This window comes from Musca vetustissima, unplaced genomic scaffold (genome assembly GCF_032173495.1).
Source record: "Musca vetustissima isolate MV318-11 ecotype Yass unplaced genomic scaffold, APGP_CSIRO_Mvet_v1 utg51562, whole genome shotgun sequence".
Taxonomy (NCBI): Eukaryota; Metazoa; Arthropoda; class Insecta; order Diptera; family Muscidae; genus Musca; species Musca vetustissima.
Window position 1 is genome coordinate 1 of NW_026882194.1, and position 19,748 is coordinate 19,748.

General features: G+C 37.4%; 2 protein-coding genes across 2 annotated transcripts; both read right to left on the reverse strand.

Moving 5' to 3' along the window:
* Window positions 1–9: 9 nt before the first annotated feature.
* On the reverse strand, window positions 10–13,001 carry LOC133328403 (ankyrin repeat and ELMO domain-containing protein D-like; the record flags this gene model as incomplete). The annotated part of the gene is made up of 7 exons (XM_061536971.1): window positions 12,854–13,001; window positions 6,690–7,344; window positions 6,493–6,618; window positions 6,346–6,421; window positions 4,028–4,148; window positions 3,250–3,946; window positions 10–529 (listed from the first exon to the last, which is right to left on the reverse strand). Coding segments are annotated over exons 1-7 (2,335 nt in total), but the record flags the coding sequence as incomplete, so codon positions are not given.
* Window positions 11,339–11,854, reverse strand: LOC133328404 (large ribosomal subunit protein eL21-like). The gene has a single exon (XM_061536974.1). The coding sequence runs from the start codon at window positions 11,792–11,794 to the stop codon at window positions 11,342–11,344; it is 453 nt and encodes a 150-aa protein (XP_061392958.1). The 5' UTR covers window positions 11,795–11,854; the 3' UTR covers window positions 11,339–11,341.
* Window positions 13,002–19,748: the final 6,747 nt, after the last annotated feature.

The window sequence follows — 19,748 nt, forward strand, 5'->3', positions numbered from 1 at the left end:
CACCACTACTGCCACTTGTTGACGAAGTCCCCGTTGTTGCAGTTCCAACTCCGGCACCCGATACTGATGATGGATCGTGGTGATGCATTAAGCCATTGTAATCCATTAGGGCTGGATGCTGTAGACCATTGTTGGACATCGGTTGTTGGGTATTCACCTGATGCTGCTGATGATGATGATCTAGCAGATGGTTGTTGTTGTGATTATTATTATTGTTGTTATTGTTGGGGTTATGTGTGGTTGTTGTTGTTGTCGTGTTGGCGGCTCCTAAAACAGAACCATTTTCACAATTATTGAAAACGCTAGAACGCGACAGAGAACGTTGCTTTTTCAAATTGGCCAATGTTGTTGCATTTGCCAAATATTGAGGATTAGAGGAGGAGGAGATGGATGTGGACATGGAGGCAGCAGAAGGATCCATTGATTGAAGCAGTTGCTGTTGTGCTGTTGTGTTGGACGACAAATTATGAAGGCCATGACCATGAAGATGCATTTGTAGATGTTGTTGGTTTTGCTGATTATGATGATGTTGATGTAGTTGTTGCTGTTGTAGATGGTTGGAGGATGTGTCTGCTAACAAGCAAAAAGAAAATTCACACACACACATTTATACGCACGCAAGCATGCAAGCAAAATCATACAAAATATGTGTCCATTTGTTGAAGAACAACACAAATCACAGTCCAACCGGATGTTATGTGGCGTGGAGTACAGGCATGGCGTCAACAATGATGGTGGTTACCAACCAAATATTCATTGTGTCCGCAAAGCAGCATTGCAATACAAGGCAGTGCAGATTTTTTGCATAATGAATTAGTGTTTGGCATTTTGTGTGATGAATTTTTTTCGGGTTGGGATTGGGAATGATGATAATGTGTTGTTGTTGTCGTTGGTAATGCGATAATAATGAGTTGGCCAAAGCAACAGGACCGGACATTGCAGAACGCAAAACAGGGACAAAAAATTGAAACGAAAACGGAAATGAAACAAAGAAAACAAAACAATGATAAGACAGACCATAATTATGTTAGGTTATGATAATGTTTCTATTATAAAGCGATTTATTAAACAAACGATTGTTGCGCAGAATTAGGAAATGAGAATTTATTATAAATTTAAATGTGATAATAAAGTACAGTGGGAGGATTTTTTATAGATGTTTTATAATAAGTCATTGGTGTTTTCTGTAAAAACTAAAAATCTCTATAATAGATTTTAAATACAAAAATTTTAATATTTTTTTGGAATTTCATTTTTTTAATTTACTAATTACTTAAAAAATTAAAAAAAAACAAAAAAAATGTTAAATATGTTTTTTACTAATCGTTAAATATGGTTTTTGGTTCTCGTTAGGTTATAAAAAACAGGTGATCTTAAAAAATCAGTCGATCATATAATGGTCCAGCCATTTGTATGTATTTTCAACACCCTAACCGCATTTTTATACCCTCCATACTATGGTGGAGGGTATAAAAATGGTCCTCGTATTGGTGAAGCTCATTTTAGCGGTGCTGTAATTTGTTGTTCCTCTATTTTGGGAAAGGTTTGAAAAAATATGTGTAGACAATTTTTAATACAGGTCAGTTCCGGCAAATTTTTAATTAAAAGTCAGTTCTGGCAAATGTTTAATATACCTCCATGTTTTTTTTTTGCAAAGTCCCCCATAAAAGAGTTCTGCCGCGTTTTTGTTGTACCCTTAACCACTCTGTCGTATAGGGTATGTTTGTAACAGACAAAAGAAATCGAGATAGACCCATGGTTCCTTTTGAGAATATGCATAGAATCACTTTCTGAGTTGATTTAAGCATGATCCAGTTTATATGAAATTCCGATTTATTATTATTATAATTCCGATTTAGATGAAATAAGTTACCTTATTTGGCCCAAGGACGAATCCTATTGAAATTGGAGAACATCGGTTTAGATTTAGTTATAGCTCCCGTATATAGTTTCGTCCGATTTTATGTACCAAACTGCCAAGTATTGTCCGATTGAGACAAAATTTGCACAGCGTACTGAATTAGGTCCAGATTAATGTACGCGAAGTTTTCTTGAAATCGTTTCAGATTTAAATATAGCTTCCATATATAGTTTCATCCGATTTTATGTAAGTGGAGGACCATTCTGTCAATATTTGTCCAATTGAAACATAATTTTGCATGGCGTATGTTTAGGTATAGCTTCCATATATTTTCATCCGATTTAATCGATCGGACGAATTAGGACGAATTAGTGCACAACGTGCCAAATTGAACTTAGAATAACGTTCATTGGACTTTGTGGATGCCACGGTAGCTTCCATACATATTTTTTTCGATTTCATAAAAATGATTGGCATTCAATTAGACGTATAGTCGGCCCGTCCCACTTTTAAACTTTCCCTCCTGTTTTTTTTTTTTTTTTTTTTTTTGGTACTTGACACTTTTTTGAGTGGATTTAAGGATAAAACTCTCTTAGCACAACATTTTAAATATAGATCTATATTTTTATGAACAAGAACAAATTGTATAGAATTTTCAATATGAATCCACCTTTTGTATAACTCCCTTATATCGTACCTCAATTTTCCGGTATTTTAAAGAATTACACGTATTATTATATAACGATGTGGCTTTAAATTGGCACTTCGGCTTCTTCGGCGAATATTTTCACATATCTCACATATAATTATCCCGCCCACTTCTTTATGTTGAAGGTCCTGAGATGACAATTTTTTTTATTCGGACAACTGACAGCAAATTACCATGACAAACTTAATCTTTCGGTCGATTTTAGAAATTTCAAACGGCAATCGATTACGTGGATTTTTGAAGACGAGTCAATGGCATTGAAAAGTAATCAAGTAAAAATGCGTGGTCAGGATTTGTTTTAAGCTAATGAGAAAGTGCTTAAAGCGTGCTGGATAATACTATAATAATCGATTTTTGCTGATAAATATTAGGAATTTAGTTATTAATCCAATCAATCCGGTTATTACAGTTCAGAATTGTAAGAAACAAATGGAATATACTGATTGATAAGAAATGATTCTCAGTGAAACCGTTTCACCGATCTAGTTCCTACCTCACTAAATGAATTTCCCACTGTACTTTATTTGAAACATAATAATATAAAATAAAAATAATAATAAAAGGATAATATCCTACAAAGCATGCACTAATTCGTCGTTCTCATTCGACATTAGCTTTGTAAAATTTTCAAAACATTAAAGTTTATATCACTAATCCAACAAATAGTGTACTTACCAACTAATACCGTCACTTGGACATTTATTTTACCATTCGCCGCCTCTTTACTCGACTGTATTTGTACAGCTTCATTTTGTCCCGAATGTTTTGTCGTTGCCGCAATAACAGCTGCCGATGCGGATGTGGTCGTTGTACTGCTACCGCCACCGATGCCACCCATATCACCACCTGTGGAATGTTGCTGTTGTTGTTCACCATTGGTTTTAAATGCTTGCATTTGTAATTCATCATTTTCACGACCCTCTGGCGGTCGTCGTGGCTGATAGGAATGTTGTGATGGATGTTGCTGATGATGGTGATGCATTGCCATGGCCATGGAGGAGGATGATTGTATGGAATTATTAGTGTTTAGTGGCGCACTGGTCGAATCTACTAAATCTTGAATACTAGGATCGTAGGAATTTCTATGATTGTTATTCATTTTTAAGGTATTGTTGTTAATGCTGCCGCTACTGCTGCTGCCATTGTGTGAATGATGATGATGATGCTGCTGCTGATTGTTTGCCGTCGTGTTTGTTAGCCAATCGGCGGCAGTGTCGAGGACATGATCACGCGGACCGTTTGGATCCATTGTTGTGCTATCGGGGGCAGGAGCAAAAACATCTTGTGCTTGTAGACGTAACCGGGTTTCTTCGGCGGCATCTTTTTTGGTTGTTAGCGTTTTGTCGCGTAAGGAGGTGCGTCGTACCGATTGTGCTCTGGGGAAAAAAATTGAAAGGGGGATAAATAAAAGTGAATTATGGTTTTAAATAAGATGAGAGGATCTTTGTAATATTTACCTTGTATTATTACTTTGAGATCGTCTTACTCGTCTTCGTTGTGCTTCAGCTAAACGTTTACTTTCCTGTTCCGTTTTCAATTGTTCGATACGTTCACGTATCTCGGGATCTTCACAGATATCTGAAATATGAAAAAAAATCAAAAATTCGTTTAGTGCATAAATGAATGTATTTGTTTTGATTCATAAATCAAATTTATCCTAATTTATGAATCTGGAAACATTATCGTCGGATAAACCAACTGAAGGAACAGGTAAATGAGCAAAAGTTTAGCCACTTTCGAATTCTGAAATTAAGGATAACAAAACGGCTATGATATTTATCGACGGAACGGTGACCGATCCGAAGAGTTTCGCGTAATATTTTAACAAATATTCAATAAAGTGCACCGAGCAGGAAATGAGAGTACTTTGTCGTATATGAAGCCGACTGTTGGTTATTTGCACTGAATTGACTCGAAGGACAGTTTCGACCAGAGGCAGCCACTTCAACAACAAATACAAGTACGTGGAGTTTATTTTTGTTTTGGGAAAGTCTGCTACAAACATTCTTGGTCCAGGGTAAGATAGAGAGAGAGAAACCGCGGACCTTGGTTCTGTAGTGTTTTTCAGAGCCGCATAAAACCCAGATCCGCATGCTCAATGTTGTTTCGGGTTAAACAGGATACAGTATTACAGCGATAGGATTAATGTTGCGACATGCTGTGCCACCACATCCCACTGTGTGTCTCAGTCATCGTCCGATTCGTCGGAATACGAGACACCCCCCTAGGTCTCCCCAACACAGTATACCTAGCATTTGACAACACGTATTGCTTTTCAACGCTTCGATTATGCATCGTTCAAGATCAGAGAAATTGTGGAGTTTATGAGTCGAAGACGTATTATGGTCGCTGCGATCCAAGAAGTGAAGCTAACCGATAACAGTAACTTACAGCGTCGCGATGGTTACAAAGTTGTGCGGAAGGATTTGTCCAGAACAGATCTAGCCCAAGTGTGTAACTGCCGAGGTAGGAATAGGGTAAGTCATTCGCGAACTCTGAAAGGAAGGACGACAGAACAGCTGTCACTTTTAGCGAAGTAAAAGTGTAAGATTCGTACAGGTTCGCGGGTATTTTTAACCAGCAGATTATAGATCACCTCTAGAGACAGGGCTTTGATTTTACTGATTGGGTCCATGAAATTCAGATCATGATCTCCATTCCATTGAAAATTTATTAATACTAATGAGACCTATTTTCAACTCCTAGGCAACGTCAGCAAGACAATTGTTGGATCTGGGGCTCGAAAAATCCAAGAGGTATTGTTGATCAACGATCGACTGTTTGTTGCGGTTAAAGTCCGGAAGGGTCATTGTACCCATTTTGAAAATGAGGGTGTTTCTACGGACCAAATCCGTTTCAGATAATTTGCCAACTCCTGCACTCGAAGATGAGGAATATCGTTCCACTCCTTCTAGTACCTCCCAAAATGGTAAAAATTGTGCTAAAAATTAATTTTATAATTCCATGCGAACGGACTATTCGATTTCAACCAAACTTGTACTTTACCAAGCCTAGATTCAGTTCGAAGATGGGACCAATTGGTCCACTCTTTCTGGTAACTCCCATATAAATGTTCAAAATTTTCCGAAGATGCGATTCATTGGTTCACTTATTATGTTACCTCCCTACAAATGGTCAACATTTTCTATGTTTATAAATTCAATATAGGACAAATGGAATGTCCGATATCCTAAGATGGGACCCATTGGTTCACTCCTTATATTAACTACCTTACAAATGGTGAAAATTTTCAATGGCGAATGGACTGTCCGATTTGAAATGAATTTTGCAGAACCTATTATCCTTACCAAGCTTAGATCAAGTTTGGAGATGAGACACGTCGGCACTCTCCTTCTGGTACCTCCCCGCAAAGGGTCAATACGATTTTGAATGCTAAATACCAAAAATTATAAATACCGACTTTAGTTTCGGGGTTGGGTATATATGACGTAGCCGTCATTATTTCAGGGGTTTTGTACACAGGATTTAAACCGAACTGGCTTTAATGAAATATTTTCGGTTCCCATTGGGAAGCAAATCTTTCTACCAGAAATGATCAATATTGGTCGCCTTTTTTGGGTAAGCCCCCGTATATTGGTACCATAAAATTTTCGTATTTTTGGTAAGTTTTTCTACCGAATTGCATGTAACTATTTTCAGTTCTCATTGCATAGAAAATGTACACGCCAAAAATTCTCAGAATGGACTCAAGTTTTGAGGAAGGAATCTTATAATGTACTCGCTATTATCCGTTTTGAAATATAGTTAAACTCACCTGAAGGCGTTTCATCGTCTTTGTTTTTGATATTTAAATCAGCACCACATTGCGCCAACATTTCCAATACTTCAAGCTGAATAATAATAAAAAAAACAAAAATATAATTTAAATAACAGAAACCAAAACCCTTACAGGTACACTTACATGGCCCCAACAGGCTGCTGCATGTACTGGCGACCACATATCCTTGTCTACGGCATCAACATTGACATGTTGTTCTAACAGGAATTCAACTACTTTGATATAACCATTAGCGGCAGCTATGTGTAACTGAGAAAAGAGAAGGACAGAAAGAGAGAGTTATACAAACATTTTCTAAAATTAATAACGAATTTACTTACCGGCGTTGCACCCTGTTCATCGGGCTGTTCAAGATCCCCACCATTTTTCGACACCTCTTGCAAATCTTTCAACATTTGCCTTTCCGTTGCCGATCTTGTCTCATCGATTAGTTCTTGGGTAACACCTCGTTTCGACATCTCAGCCTCTATATAGTCCAGCGTATTTTCATCATCACACAGATCATACGGCATGTTGCCATCCGTATTGACGGCCAATAGATTAGCACCATGATCGATAAGTATTCGCACCAATTCCAAATGACCACAGGTGGCCGCTGCATGCAATGGCGTCCATTTATCACTGTCCTGTGCATCAACATTAGCACCATATTCCAATAAAAGTTTCAACATTTCCACATTGTTGTCGATACAGCATTGATGCAGTGCCGTCAGACCGTCTTCGTTGGCGGCATCCGGTGTTATGCCATGTTCCAGCAATTCGGCAACTTCTTGCATATCATTGCGCGACGCAGCCTCCAGCAGAACTACACTGTTTTCGAACGAAATGTGACCTTTGCCGGACGTTGTGCCATTGCGAAAGTGATGTGTGGTGCTCAGGCCGTTGAGGGTGGATAAATTGACACCTTTGGCTCGCTGGAGTTTTAGCCATTCTTTTTCTTTTTGACGGGCAACTTTTAATTGTTGAGCTCGTCGCCTGAAAATATATTTGTATGTATGTGTGAGTGTGGGAGAATCGAGGTAAGCCGTAGAAAAGTTCGAATAAAGAGATAATAAAAAAACCGAAACGGAGAAAGAGAGAAAAAAGCCAATTAAAATCTCATAAAAATGAAAAAACCAGTAAATCTCTCCAAAGTAGAGATTTTGTGACGGATTTAAATAAGAATGCAATTGCAGTGCAGTGCAAATTGTGACAGGTGAAAACAATCAACTTCTTGTATGTGGGATGAAAGTTAAAAGAGGTGAGATAATAAAGATTTTTATTTCTCACATTGAGAAAACGAAATGTTTGATGAATAGGATGGTATTCTCAGAAAATTGAAAGGTGATGGGATTAAAAGTAGATGGTCTTTTTTAACTAATATGAGTGAATAGTGTAACTGGAGAATGCAAATAAAGATGAAAATGGGAAAACCCAGGGAAAGTATTATCTGGACACATTTAACAACAATGAATTAACTGAACGGTAGAAAATATATGGAAGCTATACCTGCATCTGCACCAATTTTAACAAGACGCAAAAACGTCATTCTAGTCTCATTTTGATACGTTGTGCAAATTTCGTGTCAATTATGCAAACATTAGGAGTTTGGTGCAATATTTTCCTAAAATCGGATGAAATCGGATAAAATATATGGGAGCTATATCGAAATCGGAACCAATTTCAACGGAACTTGCCAGAGATTTATTTATATTAACTACTGTACGTTTAGATTTGAGCCTTTAGTGCACCATTTACTTAAAATCGGACAGAAATATATATGGAAGCTATATGTAAATTTGGGAAAATGTCCCTACCAAAAATTATCAACATTAGTCAATGTTTCCGTGTAGCGCTCATATAAAGGAAATCCTTATTATTTTGGGCGGTTTGGGCAGGTTTTTAACCGAATTTATTCTATTTTGATTTTTCAGGTTCTCAATCGGAGTGACATCTTCCTACTAAAAACCAGCAAGGAAAGTAGTAAAGTCGGACTGGGCCGACTATATGATACCCTTCACCACTTTGGGTATATTCCACATATGTATCCTAACAGACGTCGCGTTTTTGTTATATATCTATATCTGAACCGATTTCAGGGAAACTTGCCGTAGACCACTTTATATTACTTCAGTACATTGTGACAATCGGCCTTGTTATGGATCTTTTCACGAAGCTTAGCAACATCATTTTAGACTTAATTCAGTACCCTATACCAAAATTCGTGCAAATTGAAAGATATATATATATATATATATATATAGGGTCTTTGATGCACCAATTACCTTAAATCGGATGAAAATATATATGGAAGCTATATCTAAATCTGAACTGATTTTCACGAAACTTTGCACACATCATTCTAGACTTAATTCAGTACGATATGCCAAAATTCGTGCAAATCGAAAGATATATAGGGACTTTGGTACACCATTTACCTTAAATCGGATTCAAATATATATGGGAGCTATATCTAAATCTGAACCGATTTTCACGAAACTTTGCCCACATCATTCTAGACTTAATTCAGTACGCTATGCCAAAATTCGTGCAAATCAAAAGATTTCCAGGGATTTTAGTAGACTATTTACCTAAAATCGGGCGAAAATATATATGGGAGCTATGTTTAAATCTGAACCGATTTTCACGAAACTTTGCACACATCATTCTAGACTTAATTCAGTTCGCTATGCCAAAATTCGTGCAAATCAAAAGATTTCCAGGGACTTTAGTGGACTATTTACCTAAAATCGGGTGAAACTATATATGGGAGCTATATCTAAATCTGAACCGATTTTCACGAAACTTTGCACACATCATTCTAGACTTAATTCAGTTCGCTATGCCAAAATTCGTGCAAATCAAATGATATATAGGGACTTTGGTATACCATTTACCTTAAATCGGAGTTATATCTAAATCTGAACCGATTTTTTCCCAATTTCAATAGGGTTCGTCCTTGGGTCAAACAAATGAGCTGTGCCAAATTTCATCCAATTCAGATCATAAATGCGACCTGTACTTTGTTCACAAAAATACATGGATGGACAGACGGACATGCGTAAATTGACTCAGAAAGTGATTCTATCCATATTCTCAAAAGGAACCATGGGTCTATCTCGATTATTTGTGCCTGTTACAAACATATGCACAAAGACATAATACCCTGTACCACAGTGTGATATAACGCTACTTCCCATATTTCGGTATTTTGGGGAGCTTGGACTCGTGCTTCAACCAAATTAGCTGTAATTTTATGTTTTGGATTCTCATTGAGTAAAAAATTATCGCACACCGATTAACCAAATGGCGGAACTTTGAAACATTTTTTTGTAAAATCGCCTATTAACTTCTCGGGTCGAGGTCCTTCAGGGGCAAATATATACGCCATAGAATACAAACTTTGTCATTTTCCACACAAAAGTCAGGGTTAATTTGGCCCGCTAAATATTGACCGATCTTTATCTTATTCTTTGGCCCGATCCCCATCTCCATGCAAAAATTTGCGGTGTTTGGGCCATAATTGCGGCCTCAGGAGCGACCAGAAAAACTGACAAAAATAAAGTTTTTGGTCCATTTATCCCCTAAATATTAACCGATCAATAGGGGTCTTCATTGGCCAGAACAAGTTCTACATGCAAAATTTCGTGGAGATTGGTCTATAACTATGGCCTGTATCGTGTTTACAAATTATAATGGACAGGCGCACGGACGGATGGACACATATGTCTAGATCGATTCAGCTAGTCGAGATATGACCGGTATACTTAAATGTGGGTCTTGGACCAATATTTCGCGGCATTACAAACTTTTGGAGCTGCACAAAGGTATAATACCCTGACAACATAGTTGTGTAGGGTATAATAAGGAAGATCTTCACCGATTGGCTTTATCCTAGTTCAAACGAGAACTATAAACTCCCAGAGAACGTGTCAAAATTTGGAACCGATTGGATTATTAGTTTTTGAGTTATCGTGCCCGCCATTCGTAAAACAATGTTTCGAGAAAAATGCGTTTTAAGTTTGAGAATCACTTTTGCCGTCACTTGATGCTGACACAATAACTTAGAGAAGATTCGAATTAAATCAAAAACAGTTTTGACACTTTGAAATGTAGTATTTATGTTCGTCAAAGTATAAAAACATGTTATAAATACCTCACCATACTTTTGGCGCTTTGATGATAAAAATTATAAAAAATTTTTCAATTTAGGTCCACATTCTCACATAGTTACCATATAAAAGACTCGCCACATTATGTATTTCAAAGGTCCTATGATCACTTTAAATTGACTTTCAGAGGTTACAAAATAACCCGGAAGGTTGGAAGGTTCTAATCTCTTACGATAATAGACATGTTTAAGGAAAATTCTTAGTTGGAGTACGTTTTTTTAACATAGTCCCCAATAGAAATCCTCCAATTCTAGACATATAAACTTCTGTATTTTTTTCGGTTTCACAAAGAATAGAAAACCTGCTGACCAAAAAGTGTATTAAAAATTCCAGTGAACGGAGCAGTATATTCGAACGGGCCGACCATATGACACCCTACACTATCACTGTGCACTCAGTTTCTGTGAATCTATATTCCAAGCTTGAGTAATATTTCGCGATATTTGCACACTCTGCGGCGGCTAGAAAACAGACAAAAATATTTCATCCCCAATATATCATCTGATCATCATCGAAAATGATAGGCGTCGTCCTTGACCATAACTTGATCCTTATGCAAAAGTATAACTCTCGCAATCAGGATACGTACTTCAATGTAATCGGTATCAATTAAAAGGTCAACCACTCCTCTTGGACTTATCGGGTCTATATCCTTCAGGCTTAAATATATACACCATAGAATGCAAATTTTGCCATTTTCTCACACAAAAGTCTGGGTGCATTTTACCAGTTATGCTTATTCTATGGTCAGACCTCTTTATTTGTTAAAAATTTCGTATTCGGGTCATAATGGTGGCTTCTAGACTGACCCGAAACATAACTTAGGCAATGAATTCATAAGGAATGGGAGCCAATAGGATGGGTTCTTCGATTTGTTTAACAAAGTGATCCTTCTTGGGTTGTTCAGGTTGACGCTTCAAGTTGACCCAGGTACCCTTAGCCTTTGCTTTCTGCAACAAGCGTTCGTTTTCCTTGACACGGCGCAATAAATCTTCACGGCACTTGGAGTGATGGACATGTTCAATGCGGACATTGATGCGCTTGGGTAGGATCTTTCCGCGAACACGCTTGTTTACAATAACTCCGACAGTCTTGCCAGTCTTGCCGTGGTAGGCCTTGTAGGGCATACCCTTTTGGACAGCACCATGACTCTTGATGTCAGCGATGTCTCCGATTTTGAAGACACGCATATAGGTGGACAATGGGATGACATCATGCTTGCGGAAGGGGCGGGGGAACATGTCTCTGGGACGATAACCCTTGGAGTTAGTCATGTTGTTGTTGTGTGTAGTTCTCTATTAGGAAATACCGTCCACGCGGTCTTATATTTAGAGAAAAAAGGTATAATTATGCCGTAGTTATGATATAGCTACCATATAATGGCCACACCCCGCAGTTTAGGTATATGGAAGATTCTAGCCACATATAGGCAAAATTTAACATTTTGATTTCTAAGAGAAAATTTTCAAAATATGTTCATAGATCTAGTATCTGTGTATTAATATATGAACATTCATATAGGATAGTAAAAAGCGACTGGCGAGTCTAAAATATTTTTTTTTTTTTACTTTCCTCAGGGTTACTATTCGGTTATTTTGATCTTAATCCTATTTTATTACTAGTTCAACATTTCACTCCTTTTTATTTCCAAAGAAAACTTATTTTTTATCACTTTTGAATACATTTCATCTCAAATTTACTCGGTTATAAATTTCTAAACATATTTTAGGAATTTTTATATTCTAACACTTTTGAGTTCTGCAAATGACACACAAACAATGACTAGCAGAGTTCTGTTTTTTGTTTGTGTTTTTTTTATTGAAAATGCTACAAGGATCCTAAGTTAGTCATCATTGTTATAAAAATTCTTTCAAATGTTTGCGAAAAAAATTGTCATAAATAACCCGTTATCCTTTTGTGGCATGGCATGGCTATGATATGATGATATTTGAAATACACACCCATAATGCTGTAACCAAACAAAGGTTATAAATCATAACATGGATCCCTTGACACAAAAAAAAAAACGAGAGTACAAAAAAAAGAGCCAACACTGATATCACTGGGTTTGCTTAAAACCCCTTTGGGATAATCTAAACAATAACAATAACTATTGTCAGTCAAGTTAGTCAGCTGGGTAGACAGCCAGCTAGCCGGTCATGTGGTAGTTATTGTCTGAAGTGTTGTGTTTTTATGGGTAATTTCCCTCTGTGGGTTATTGGTTAAATTGACTGGCCAGGCCAGTTAGCCAGTCAATTGAGAAGGGGCAAATTTATGGTAAATAATGCGTAACAATGAGGGTGTTGTTGTTCTTTTTGTTTTCGTATACTTACAGTCTTGCCAATTGCAGTCGCTCATGTGTGGGTAAATTTTCGACAGTTTGCATTTCCGCCACCAAATCGGCATGCTCCATTTTTAGTTGGGCCTTGAGGGCTTCATCCGATTTACGATTAATTAATATGCCTTTGACCATGATGATGCCGTTGCGGAATGGGCCTGTATGTTTGAGTGTTGGACGTTATGTCGATGTGTTGCAGTTTTTTCGATTTATTTTTTTTTTACTTCCTTCTAGGAATTTTGCGTTTGTGGGTGGGGCTTCAAGGTCGCTCAGTAGTTGTAATACATGCCACCACCACCCTTTGGAAATTGGTTTTCAACAAAAAATGATATGTTTCGATTTTGTGTTTCGTTTTCATTTGCTCGTGAGGAATTTTAACTTGATGTCATTGTAATTCTTTTTACAGAGATGTTGTTGTTGCTGTAACGAAACAAAATCGAAATAAAACATTATTTTATATTAAAGAAAAACAATAATTATAATTTATAATATAGGAATATTTTCCTTCAGATTTTTTTTCCTTTTACCCTGAGATTTTTTTAATAATCTCCTTATGGATATTTTATAGCCCCGAAAAGAGAATCGAAAAATGTAAATGAAGGTTTGTTCCCTTTTTTTTGGAATTTTACCTGCTGCCACCGGTGATGCTGATGAGTATTATGATGATTATGATTTTTATGAATGAACTCAAAAGCAATTTTACGCATTGTTTGGTAACTGTGTTCGTGCCGGTGAGGGATTTTTTCTTTCATTTTTGATTCCTGTGAAAAGGAGAAGCAATTTTAAGTTATTTAGCTTTGATTGCACACATATTCACTGGGGAACATTAAGGTACACTGAAAGAAATATTTTATGGGAATAATTGCGGTGAACCTCATAAATGGCCTTCGGGACTTTTATAAATGGCGGGCTATGTTACGGTAAGTATTTTGTTAGAAGAGAGAACCAGCTTACAGTGTATTTGTTAAAGAAACGTGCCCAAACATTACCCAAAATACCGAATACATGAGGTTACGTTATGTGGAGGTTGTCCTAGAATCTTGACGGATACCAACAATCGTTGGTAAGATTAGCAAATTCGGGTAAAAAATGAAACGAAACTTTTAAAAGTTCCGAATAATGTGTGCTATGGTTATATGAGGAATATCCTCAAAAGTTAGACCGATATAGATATTTTATGGTAAGAAGATTTGTTACCCAATGGGAGCTCAAATTATCAAGTAACAGCCAATTCGTTTAAAAAACGTGCTTAAACTTTCAACCAGTAAGGAAAGTAGTAAAGTCGGACTGGGCCGACTATATGATACCCTTCACCACTTTGGGTATATTTTACATATGTATTCTAACAGACGACGCGTTTTGTTATAAATCTATACCTGAGCCGATTTCAGGGAAACTTGCCAGAGACTTATTTATATAACATCAGTATGTTGTGTCAATCAGCCTAGCTATGGATTTTTTTCACGAAGCTTAGCAACATCATTCTAGACTTAATTCAGTACCCTATATCAAAATTCGTGCAAATTGAAAGATATATAGGATCTTTGGTGCACCAATTACCTTAAATCGGATGAAAATACATATGGGAGCTATATCTAAATCTGAACCGATTTTCACGAAACTTGGCAGATATCATTCTCGATCTTATTATATTCTTATCTTATTCATAACTTTGTGCCAAATTTCGTTCACATCAAAAGATTTCCAGGGACTTTAGTGGACTATTTATTAAATTGGGCGAAGCTATATCTAAAACTGAAAAGATTTTCACGAAACTTTACACACATCGTTCTATACTTAATTTAGTACGCTGTGCCAAATTTCGTTCATATATATATATATATATATATAAAGGAGCTATATCTATATCTGAACCGATTTTCACGAAACTTGGCAAACATCATTCTAGACCTTATTCATTACCCTGTGCCAAAATTCGTGCAAATCAAAAGATTTCCAGGGACTTTAGTGGACTTACCTATAAGCTATATATGGGAGCTATATCTAAATCTGAACCGATTTTCACGAAACTTTGCACACATCATACTAGACTTAATTTAGTACGTTGTGCCAAATTTCGTGCAAATCGAAAGATATATAGGAACTTTGGTGCACCATTTACCTTAAATCGGACGAAAATATATATGGGAGCTATATCTAAATCTGAACCGATTTTTCCCAATTTCAATAGGGTTCGTCCTTGGGTCAAACAAATGAGCGGTGCCAAATTTCATCCAATTCGGATCATAAATGCGACCTGTACTTTGTTTACAATCTAACATGGACAGACGGACGGTCATGCATAAATCGACTTAGAAAGTGATTCTATGCATATTCTCAAAAGGAACCATGGGTCTATCTCGATTATTTCTGTATGTTACAAACATATGCACAAAGACATAATACCCTGTACCACAGTGTGGTGAAGGGTATAAAAATGGGGGTACCGTCATAGGTAGGCTATTCACAAATGTGTATCGTTATGGATACCCAATAGGAAATTACAAATTACAGCGAATTCGGTTATAAATGTGTTCGTTATAGGTAGGCTATTCTCAAATGTGATCTGATATCAATATATTTTTATAAGGGAGCTTCAAAGTTCCTAATTACAGCCATTTCGGGTGGGATCCGTTATCCTCAAAAGTGAACTTATATGGATATTTTTTGTTAAGGAGATTTGCCATCAAATGGGAAAAGAGAAGTACTAAATTACAGGAAATAAGGATAAAAGACGTGCCCAAATTCCTCTAAATACCGAATAATGAGGATTTCCGTTATATGGGAGATATCATAAAAATGGACCGATTTCGATGATTTTTGGTAGGAAGATTTGCTACGGAATGGAATTTACAGTCGAATCGGTTAAAAAAAACGTGCCCAAACTTAACTAAATATAGAATATTTGGGGTACCGTTATATGGGGGCTATATCAAAACGTGAACAGGTATATTCCATTTTCACTTTCAAACATCCTACGAGTAGTAGCAGTATATGTGCAAAATGTCAAAGCTGTATTTTAACCTGTGAGCGGAGCAGTATAGTCGGACGGGGCCGACCATATGATACCCTACACAACTTCCATGAAAATCTAACTTTCTTCTAACTAACTTGCACACTTTTGACACCCCCTCTAATTACTTGTCCAGATTCCCTTCACCTTAGGTTGTGTTGTGATGTTCGACATTCTACTCGAAAAGTACAAATAATTAAGTTTTCGGTCCACTTCATTCGAAAAATTATTATCTGATCATCACCTAACATTTTAGGTGTTGTCCTTGACCATAAGTGGAACCTCGTGGAACATTTCAAAGCGATCAGGCTATATATTTGCCCTAAAGTGTGGTAATAGGTTACTAAATAACGTAAGCACCTGTAAATATTTAAGTGTAACTCCCGCATCCGAGTACCTACGACAATATGATTGGTATCAATTTAAAGGTCAACCACTCCTCTTGGATATACTATCAACTTCTCGGGTCTATGTCCTCCAGGAGTAAATATTTACGCCATAGAATACAAATTTGTAATTTTGCACACAAAAATCAGGGTCCATTTGACCCACTAAATATTGACCGATCTTTATAAAAACAGGCATGCTTAATCTTTGGCCCGACCCTCTTCTCCATGTGAAAATTCGCGAAGTTCGGGCCATAATTGCGGCCTCTGGTGCGACAAGAAAATTGGACAAAAATAAAGTTTTTGGTCCATTTCATCCCCTAAATTTCAACCGATCTTTATTAAAAACAATAGGGGTCTTCATTGGCCAGAACCCATCCTACATGCAAAATTTCGTGAAGATTGGTCCATAACTGTGGCCTGTATCGTGTTTACAGAATATAATGGACAGACGGACGGAGGGACACACATGTCTAGATCGACTCAGCTAGTCGAGATACGCCGATCGGTATACTTAAAAATGAGTCTAGGATCAATATTTCGCGGCGTTACAAACTTTTGGGGTTGCACAAAGCTATAATACCCTGACAACATAGTTGTGTAGGGTATAAATATTGCGGTCTGCATCGTCAATTGTCAGGCTTTTAGGACTTAATCATATTTTGATTCTATCCGGACATCCCAATCGAAATGGCTGGGACAATTTGTTTTGACATGACAAATAATCCGGATCAGTTTTCTATATTTTGCAACGTAATTTCCCTTAACAAATATATAGATAAACCCTACCGAAATCAATTAGATAGAGATGTCCCTGATTTCTTATAGGTCTTATAAAAAGTCCTGTCTTACTTTCGGTATTATAAAGTCCAAGCATATCGGATGTAATGCGGCGTTATGGGTGCTCAGAGTATAAAAAATTTCTCGCAGATCATTTTTAATAAATGTCCATGATTCAATATAGCCTCCATATAAATTTCCTGGCTCATTTTCGGCCAGAACAATATTTTCTAACCGAGGTGACATTTCAGATTGCCAGGGAGAAAAAACTTCTTATATGTTTCACCCCAAGTCTTAGCAACATTCTTAAACTAAAGTGTTATTTCAAAGACGATTATCTCAAGACCTTACTCTCATAATGGTAATAAATTGTGATTTCATAAACGATTTTCTGTACAAATTTTCAATATAGGTCTATGTTTTGACATTACTCTGCAGGGAAATGTTCTAACCGCATTTTCAACATAAGTTCGTGCAATTTGACACTTCGTCATCCCCTTCAAATGTGGATATCTGTGCATCTGTAACAAGGGCGGGGACTCAAAACTCAAATTCCGTGACTGAACACGAGGTTAAGGCAATCATTACCGTCATAGAATGTTGGAGGAGTAAAGAGACCGATATTATGGTAGAGGAAGCGATTAAGTATATCACAAAACTCACATCCAAGAACAAGTATTTTTCTAAGACACAAAACCGAAAACTGGTCAGGATGAGCCTGAGTAACAAGTGCGAACAGCCAACTTATGTTCAGGAGGATAAGCCTGAACTCTGAAGCGGCGAAGAGGAATAGATCTTTGGAAGAGTAAACGAGTTCCAAACCCGTTAAGACGGGAAATCCCAATCAGGAGGCGCTATAAGAAACTTTGCTATGCCGTGAATAGTGCGTCCCAGAAACTAAACGATGTTATTCTTAAGGATGTGATGGAACACTTGCTGCAACTAAGGGATCCCATCGATCTGGACAGCTCTGAATTCAAAGGCCTGAGGGAACTAGTACCAATAAGAGACACAATTAAACATAACCTGACAATTGACATTCTTCAACTACAAAAGGTAGAGGTTTTTGTGAGAGGTCTGGGCAACGAATTCACGACAGAACGCTTGTTCGAAGTCTGCGTTTTGCAGAACAAGACCTTGCTGGGGAAGAAGTGTTAGGAGAATGAAGAAGGGACTTTCCTTGGGGTAAGCTTGGACAGATAATCAATGGCAAGACTGGACATGACACAGGGACGTAAGCAGAGGGGCGGCCCGGGGGCCCGGCCCCCTCCGAAATTATTTTTGTTCACAGTAAATTTATGTTTGCAATGAAATCCTGTGTACGTTGCTCGCATGACTAATGGTATGGCGTGAGGGAAATGAGGAGAAGATGACCTACTTCTAAGAAGTCCGTTTATTGGAGGGCAATAAATTGAGATCATCCACAATTAAACTAAAGCTGGCGAGGAAAAAAGACATTCCTTAACTATAAAAGGCATCAAAAGGCTGCGAGTTCACAACGAAACGCATTGCTCGAAATATTTGTCTGCAGAACAAGAAGTTGCTGGTAAAGAAGTGGTAGGAAAATTAAAAAGGGTTTCTTCTTTTAGTAGACTTGAACAGGTCTTCAATGGCAAGTTTGCAAAGACTGAGGGTAAGGCGAACTACATATCAAACGCTGTCTACTTCACGATTGGGAAGGCAAGGGGAAGCTACAAAAAGTAGCGAGGGAGAAACATCAAGACTTCCATATAAAACGCCATCGGAGTGAGATTGCAATAAACGGTCTGATGGAAAAATTAATCAAAGGTATTATACATATCAGTTTAATTTAGTAACCTGGGACTGTTAACTGCACGGCAGCGGGATTAAATCATATAAATTACTAACTATATTATGCAAACATAGGTTCCCAATCCAGAACCTCTTCGCCTCAAACTACTTAAGCATGGGAATGACAACAGCATCAGTCTATCCAGCGTCCGGAAATAGCATCAATCCATCTCCCGTTCGAATCCCTGGCCGTGGAGTTGCGGAGTCTGGTTAGGAAAGCTAAGGAAACATGCAATATGACGTGAGTTACCATAGCTACCTAGCCAACACCCACCATGTTGCTTGGGGTAGTACAAATAATAATAATAGCATCGATCCATCTCCCGTTCGAATTGGTGTAGTACAAATACTAACAGACGGTCCTTCTAGACTATATGGATACTTACTACCTAATAACCTCTTGTTAATAACAGAGGAGGTACTAGATATAACAAATATGTTCAGCGAACCTAATATACAAGAATGGAGAATCTTACAAGAGCACTCATTTTGTGCCCAGAACTTTATTAGCTTAAAATCTTGTGGCCCAAATACTTCCAGATCAAGTTTAAGACTGGTTCAGGAGACTGGTCAAAGAGAGTTTAAGACAGTCAGCTATAAGTCCATAACAATAGTAAAGTCCATTGAAGAAATTTGTCGCCTTCGAAAAGCTTTGTAATGCCGCGATATATTGGTCCTAAACTCATCTTTTAGTATACCGATCCTCATATCTCGAATAGCTGAGTCGATGTTGAGATATATGTGTTCGCTTGTCCATTATAAATTGTAAACAGAACAAGGTCACATTTATGGACCAATCGTCATTAAATTTTGCATGTAGGCTAGGAAACAATAGGCGTATTTTCTAGCCTATTGTTTTCGGTAATGATCCAATAATATTTGAGAGATGAAACAACAAC